Source organism: Pinus tabuliformis, chromosome 2_2, assembly GCF_031772625.1.
Source record: "Pinus tabuliformis cultivar Carrire ecotype Pingquan chromosome 2_2, CPIR1, whole genome shotgun sequence".
NCBI classification, from domain to species: Eukaryota; Viridiplantae; Streptophyta; class Pinopsida; order Pinales; family Pinaceae; genus Pinus; species Pinus tabuliformis.
This window is the reverse complement of record NC_142300.1, coordinates 251,334,838-251,343,066: the sequence shown is the minus strand read 5'-3', so window position 1 is coordinate 251,343,066 and position 8,229 is coordinate 251,334,838. Positions and strand designations below refer to the sequence as shown.

General features: G+C 35.1%; 1 protein-coding gene across 1 annotated transcript; it reads left to right on the top strand.

Annotated features, from left to right (window-relative positions):
* The first annotated feature begins 6,547 nt into the window (after nucleotides 1-6,547).
* LOC149192238 (uncharacterized) lies at nucleotides 6,548-7,976 on the top strand. Its single transcript, XM_089406340.1, has 2 exons — nucleotides 6,548-7,084; nucleotides 7,183-7,976. The coding sequence occupies exons 1-2, from the start codon at nucleotides 6,912-6,914 to the stop codon at nucleotides 7,553-7,555; spliced, it is 546 nt and encodes a 181-aa protein (XP_089262466.1). The 5' UTR covers nucleotides 6,548-6,911; the 3' UTR covers nucleotides 7,556-7,976.
* The last annotated feature ends 253 nt before the right edge of the window (nucleotides 7,977-8,229 follow it).

Here is an 8,229-nt window from a genome sequence, read left to right as displayed (position 1 = left end):
ATTATTATTGTTATGTCGGCTCTGATTATATTGTGACCCCTTAGACTCCTATATATAGAAAGGAGGTCTTATCATTTGTATCATCCAATAATTGTTCATTTGTGTAATGTAAAGGAGGTTTCCCCCTCGGAGAGGCTGATTTTGAGGTTGTTGATCTATCTTTTCTTCTATTTTTTGAGCTGGTTGCATAACATTTTCCTTCACCTTTTTATCTTTTGTTGATTTTCAAATTCCCAATATAGTTGTAGCTTCTTTTAATTTCTTTGATGTTAAGAAACCTCTCAAAATTTGAGCTTGAACTGTCACATTTTCATCTTTGAAGAACTTATCAATAATGAGCTTAACATTATATCATTTAACATGGTTAGCTTTTTTATCTCCATATGTGTAAGTGTCAACATTTTCTAACATCTCATCATTGATATTGATTTCATCTATACATGTGAGAATTAAATGTAAATGGGTATAAATATTCATTAAATAATTAAATTAAAAAATAAAGTTTGAATGAAATTGAAATTAATATGTATAATTTCAATAATACACATGGCATATATATACATGGTGATTCAACCTCTTCACTTGAATCTCTTTCAACATCTTCAATAACGTCATCAATCATTGGTTCATTATCTTTTTCACTTTGTCTTTCAACATTTTCAATCTTATCATCAACGTTATGAAGAATATCTCTCTCTGTTTACATTGCAAAATATTTTTCAAATTAATTCATCAAATAAAAATTAAATTTCATAATACACTAGTTAAATTTTAAATATCATTTATAATATTTATAGTTACATCCTTGCTTCAACTTCTAGTTGAGATTGATTTTCCCTTTCAATATTTAAGCGGTCTTCCTTCTTTCTTTTTTAATAATTTTTCGAGTATTATCTACGAGCCCTAACGTCTCTTATTCGATCATATTTTCTCTTGCAGTTTCTTTGATTTCCCGTGATAATTCAATCTATGTAGATTTTTTAAATCCAACCCAAAAAACTCAATTTCCAGATCCTGCAAAACGAACTCACTTTCAAAATTTATACCAAAAAACTTACTTTAAAGATTCAGCACAAAAGACTTACTTTAAAAAAAATCACTTTAAAAATTTAGACTAAAAGATAAGTTTTCAAAAAAACTCTAAAAATCAGCGCAAAAGACTTACTTTAAAAATTAAGCCCAAAAAATTTCATTTAAAAGTTCAGTCCAAAAGACTTACTTTAAAAATTAAGCCCAAAAAAATTCCTTTAAAAATTCAGCCCAAAAGATTTAGTTTAAAAGTTTAGTCCAAATGAGGAAATAGTGCGAAAATAATGTTTCGGCTTCATTTATTTATATTGTTGACGGTTCCAAAGCTTGATTCCAAGTAGACTCTTTATCTTGTATCTCTCCTGAGTACACCCTTTTAGATATTTAAGAGGAGATTTGGTTGGTCAAGGAGAAAATTTGGTGGGAAAAATAAAATACTTTGGACTCAAATGTCATGGAAAATATTGCTCCTTGGTTTCTCCATAGAAGCATTTCATGGGGAAGATAGAACCATTACTTTCATGCAATGGACCTTTATTGACATGTTAAGCTACTATTGGACATAATTTTTATGGACGAAAGGTAAACTTAGGTAACCTTCATGCACCCTCTAGATGAGCCCAGGGACCTTATGTTGGAGGTTGAAGGATGGTTGGCTAAGCTGGAGATGGGGTCTCCTCCCAGTTCACCAATTCCTTTGCCATGCAAAGTGGAGGAACAACTCATAAACCGCAACACCTTAATATCCTCCCGAAGCTCAAGTTTCTTCTTTCATGGTATTATTCCTCAAGTCTCTATGTTACCCAACAAGGTTGTTGATACCTTATTTTTAAAGTTATTGTTTACAGTTATTAACTTGTTTCCTCATACTTTGAGGAAATAAAATGCTACATCTATTGCTTTTTGTTTTTTATTTCCCCCACTGTAAGGCGTTATCACCAAAAAATGATCACCTAGCCATTTCTAATTAGGTGGATCGAAATACATCATGTAAGATTAATTTTACCATAGTAAAATCATTTTCATTGTGAAAAATAAGTACACCGCTTTTATTAAATTATTTTCTGATTACCCCGGATGCGGGTGATCTGTAGAGCAATAACCACGATGGGACGGAGGAATGCGGAGCATGGCTGGCACCTGGCCAGCATGCTAGCCGGACAGAACTTCAGGTGGGAAGACATTAGTGCGAGGGTGATTAACACCACAGGAGCTCATATGTTCGGTCTTGGAATTACAACACTGTCCACTTACGCCTGCTCAGGAGGATTTCGGTCTACAGCGAACTTAATTGCCATAGTAATGGCGGGTGAGGATCGAGGGAATGGCACCTGCGTTTTAAGTGACCTCACTGCCAGTAATCTGAGTCTATGCTTCATTCTGTTCGGTAAGATTCGGAGCTGTGAGAAAGAATGGGTCTGGGGATGGTCTGACGTCGGAGGCTGGTTTCGAATTGAGCCTGAGGCTACGCTCTGGCGGTGTAATTCCCTCACAGAGATAAGCAACAGCCCCTGTGGTGTCACTACAGGTCAAGGTAGCTCAGCTTTTGGAGACTTTTTTGCTACTGTTCGAGTTTGTCATTACGCGATGCCGAGACCCCGCCAGCGTATGCTGAGTCGCAGAGGATCTGGAAGAGGAACCCCCTCACGGCCCCCTGCTGATTCAGGCTCCTTGGGGATTCCTTCTCATCATCGGGGAACAGAGCTCATTCTGACCCCTAGCCACTACCTGGACCCAAATTCTCCAGACTCGGCCAATTCGTCTTCATTTGGTTCAGCCACTTTCTCGTTCAACTACTCTCTCACGCGCCCTCGAATAACGACTCATGTCTCTGTTCTCTTCATCGAGGAAGCTCAGCACGAGGGAGAGTCCAGCGCTCCAATTCCACATTCTGAGGAATTCCATAATCCCAGCGCTCCAAAGCCCACCTCGGAAATGCATAAGGAGCATCCCCAACCAGTCAGCGCCATCAGCTTCATGCTGGAGGCCCATGCTCAGCTAGACATGCAGGAACCGGAAATGGGTTGGTGTAGGATCGTAGAGGAGAAGCCCGATGAGTAATCCAGGTTCCAGCTCTTACCATTTTTTGATACCCAATGAAAAGGAGGAAAGGTTATCTATGGTTCTGTTTGTCAATCTTTCTTCATGTTTTCTGTACCGTTTCTCTAGTGTCTGATGTGGCGATGCTACTTGTGTCTGTATACCCTTCACAGGGAATGTCTAGTGTCGATTATGTGCATCACTCTGCCTCCCCTGCGCGGGAAGTAAGGTTCAATCTCTCTGTTTCTGAATCTGTCATGAACAAAAGGCCTAACCCACAGGCTTAATGGCTCTCTGTTATCCAAGGATGTAATTGTTCTCTTTTTTGTATATAATAGATTAAATTTACTTAGCAAAAAAAAAAATATTTTTTGATTTAAATAAAAACCCATGAAAATAATTAGATAAATCATTATTAATTTATTTTTCCCTGTGAATAATTATTAAATCACTATTTATAAAATTATTCCTTGTCATATTTGACTAAATCCCCTAAAAATAATTAAATAAATTGTTATTTATTTATTATTCCATATTTCTATTATTGGAATAATTATTAAATTACTATTTAATAATTATTTAAATTTCACACCATTCTTAATAGTCACGAAATAATTGATAAATCGTTTTATTTGTTAATTATTTTTTAATAAAGATATTTAACCATTTTAAATATATTTTCCCTCTGTAATAAATACAATAAAGTATTCCAAGCAATTAGATCTTGATTTGGTTAATATTATTTTATTATTCTCCATTTTCGAGATTAAGTCAATACTTTGTTATAAATAGGAAGGTTTTTCATTCATTTTTCACCATGATCATAATCATTGTCACCATTATCGCCTTTTTTTTGAGCTCCCATTTGAGCTCTCCACATTTTGTCTGAGTTTTTCACTTATTGAGAGATAATATCATTTTTTAAAGCATCAAGGACATCAAAAGACCCATCCACAAAGGGGGACTTACAGACGCATCTGTAGATCTTCTTCATCAAGTGTTTTTAATAAAAGATTTATTCAATTTAAGTCTTTTCATTTGTGTTATTGGATTGGATATTTTTAATGTTGTTTTCTATTATGGATCGTCTATACTTTTGTTGTACGTTTTCTATTTTTATTGCATATCTGAATCATTAGTGACCATCAACTTCTTGTTATGGTCACTTGTCACCTAGTGACTTAAGTGAACTGTTTTTGCTACACCTTCCAAGAAATTTCACACTAACATAAGGCATCAATTTTAGAGTGAATTTTCAAATCTCATGTTGTAATCTATCATATAATTACACTACGTGAGACTTTCTACTCTATTATTTTTAATTTGGTTTTCTATGTGGCAGGAATTAAGAAAAGCATCTCAGTTATAATTATTTAAAATTTTCAATATAAAACTTATTTTAAAAATATTAAATTTTCAAAATCTAAATTATTATTATTATAAAAACAATAATTATTATCATTATTTTCTGTATTCACGCTTCTGTAATCCATAATAAATTAAGTGAAGTCTTTCGGTAGAAATCACACAAGAGAAATCTTTGGCTGACACGTTTTGAACAAAGAAGTGTGGTTCATTATCAAGACGAAATGAAGAGGCAGAGCATGTCAAAGGCTTAAATAGAGAGCAATGTAGAGACCAAAATTTCAAGTAAGAGCTATATTTGAACAATAATATTTAAATTATGATATTAATTTACTAAAAAACTATTATTAACGGTTATATTATTTTATAATGAGATTAAAAAATGTCCACCATTACAGTATTTACTATTTATATTCATATTTAAACATATACCAATTATAAACATTGTTTTGTAATGAAATTTAAAAATTTGTTACATACTTTAAAAGAAAACCATTTTTGCAGAAGGCTTGTTATTTCAACTTAAGATGGATAAGGATTTGTTCACTTTTTTTAACCATTTTGTCGAAGGCTTGTTATTTCAACTCAGGATATGAGGATTTGTTCACTTTAAAAAAAAAATTTAATTGACAACATAGATTGATTCTCAAGGGAATATGTTCAACGTATGCTTAGTCTTAATGCTTATCAAAAGTTGTAGTGTGTTACAGAGTTTGTTAGGTTGCATTGACTTCTAATAAATTTAAAAAATTAGATTGGTCCCAGTGATTCCTTCCTCCACCAATTTCTTAGGGATTTGAGATTATTCCAATTTTAGTAAGTTCATATTCTAATTAAATTGGGAAATTAATATATAAATTAATTTTATTTAGCAAAATGGTTCATTTTATAATAAGATGTGTAATTTTTTATTTTTCTCAAGTTAAAATTGACACATAACCTTTTTATATATGGCTAATCAAGTAAATGTATACATTGGTAAGACATTCCTCATATTACAATAGTTTTTTTTGTTATATTTATAAAGTTTTCAACCATATCGACCACATTAATATTCTTAAATATAAGACTTTGGTTAATATTTTTAATATTAAAATAATTAACAACATAATTTAATTTAAAAACCCTAAGAAAAAATATTAAATACTGAAAAATACTTTTTTAAAATAGATTAAATACATCCACTGTAATAAAAATAAATAAAAAAATTCTCGAAACATGTGCCAGCTCAATTGGATCACATTAGAATCTGACTTTCTGATAAAAGGTACAGGTCAATGAAGAAATGAAAAGCCATAAAGAAGCCGCAAACGGAAACGGTGGTCTTAATTGAGACGACATCCGGATTACACGTGGTCGGAAATTTGATAGCGGGCATCTGGGAGTACGACAAGGCTGTCCCGTCAGGCTCTTAAGATGCATAAATAATGTAGTGGCTGGGAAATATTGTTCGCCGTACATGAATACCTCCCAAATACAAATTCAGATCACGCGGAATCACAAATGGCGAGAGATGGGGATTCGCTGTCGTAGTCGTGACTCACAAGAAACCGTGTACGTGAACGTCGATCATTCTCTCGGCCTTTCAAGGCAACACCGGGTAAGTTGGGCTGGGCATATACAGCCGTCATTCATTTAATGCTGAATATTTGTTGCCGGTTAGATGCTCCTTTATATCTACTTCGGATTTCAAAAAAACCAATAACCCTGGGAGACATGGTTGGAATTTGCAATTTTGTTTTTCCTTCTCCAAAGAGCGAGCACGAAACCATCAGTCCATGGGCCACTCTTCTTGATAAAATGAACTAAAAATTAAACAGATCCACCAAATGTCACACGCTTTTGACGTCACGCTTTATCTTGACAAAATTTCCTGACGAATTCGGTGATGTACGTAGCATGCCAATCTGGAATGATAAAGCATGTGGAATCGCAGAGTGAAGCGTGGCAGCGTCAAAGTTGATTCACATCTATTTTCCAATTAATTTAATCCCATTCCCAATTAAAGCGTTCACATGTCAAAAGTGGATGGATCCAATGTTTCCTCAGCTCTGGTATTATATCATTTACTCACTGTGTCTGGTCGGCAATCGGCTTGTAGTGCATTGTACGATTATCAGCTTGATTCGATCGTCACAATGAGGTTTCCTGGGGTACCACATGTCATTGTGCAGCTACAGGAAGAGGCCGCTACATAATAAACTTTCACTCGAAAGTGACTGCTCACCACGAATCTATGGAAGGACGGGTGGCCGTTGTTTGTTTTGATTCGAAGCCGTATTTTGCGTTCAGCTGCATATAGCCCTTTGAATTATCAGAAGGCCGGTGTTTTTGGGAGTATCGATCCAAACTCACGAACTATACAGGCCCATTCGATCTTATGATTTGATGTTGACTACTCAAAGAGCCCAACAAACATATAATTAGTGAAAGGATGAGGATTCTGGTTGTAGATTAGGCAAAAGCTGCATGCGTCCATGGAGAATAATCGATGGCGATCGAGTGGTATGGCTCAGGAACGAAGTAAAACACTAAATTACAGCTCCAGAGAAAATACTAAGAAAGGGAAAGAATGTTGCATGTGTGGTGACATTGGACTACAGGAAAGCTTGTTCAGATGCCACGGATGCCACCACCGATTTCAGCACATGTGAGACTCTGTCCTTGCTTCTATTGTTCCATGTTTTTTTTGGGTATCAAATTAGTTATTTCGGTTCTGATATGTGCAATCTGGACCCAATCTTGCAGATATTGCAGCAGGTTGTATTGTGATCAATTGGCACTAAACGGCGTAAATGTATGTGATTGGTGCCTAGACTTGGAGGAAAAGCAGAAAATTCGGAACCACAAAAGGAAAGTTGAATTGCGGGAAAGTGAAAGTAGGAAGGTCAAGGTGGTAGCTACCATTGAGAAGCCCAAGAAGATTAATGCTAAGGCTACGCTTAAATTCCCAGTCACTTTCGGAGGGAGCAAGCAGAACCAGACGTCGAGTCTCATACAAGACTGCAAATTGTCTGTTAAAAGCTGCAGAAATTTGCCTGCTTGTGATCCTCCTCAGAGAAGCCCTACCAAAAGTGGATTGGGTCGTCGGTATAAGCTTCTCTCGGACGTGCTATCCTGATTTTTCTTTAGTGTGTGTAACAAATACAGTACATAGTTTCTCCGGACATATCCTGGACGCCGGGGTGACGACTTTATCCGGATAGAACTATTTATCTGCAGGAATCCTCATATGAACTACCTGAACTTTTGCCGAGATTTCTACATGCTGGACACATTATCAATCTACTTGTGTTTTTGATTTGTACACACCCTTCCTATGCTTCATTTTTACGTTTCACTAGTTCTTTATGCCTGTACAATTCTGATTATGATAGACTAAACTTCTAGTTATGCCAGGATAAATTTAACTGGAATTGAAGGATGATATATGATGTATCTGTTTTACATCTATATGCTGCTTCTATATTATATATGTCTGTAATATTTTCTTCTTGATGAATATAGCGCTTTTTTCATACTGAAAAAAAACAATTACAGTACATAGTTTATAGATGGTTCTGTCAAGTTTCCGTTTTCTGTAAAGAGTGCCTTCTTTGTCAGGCATATTTGCCTACATATGTAAATAACTCAATTTGACCAAAGAAATTTATTGCCGTCGCAATACATCGTTATAAAGTTCTTATTCCCATTTATTTTCCATTAGCGCAAAATTCATTAAAAAACAAATTGCCAGTCCGTTCTTCAGCCGAAAGAGTTAATCTAAGGGTTGCTACTTCAAAGCAGCGTGAAATC

What these genes read in the sequence shown, in the direction of transcription:
- LOC149192238 (XM_089406340.1), top strand. Translation starts at nt 6,912, where the DNA reads ATGGAGAATAATCGATGGCGATCGAGTGGTATGGCTCAGGAACGAAGT. An exon ending in CACCACCGATTTCAGCACAT is followed by an intron (nt 7,085 to 7,182) that starts GTGAGACTCTGT and finishes CCAATCTTGCAG; the next exon opens with ATATTGCAGCAGGTTGTATT.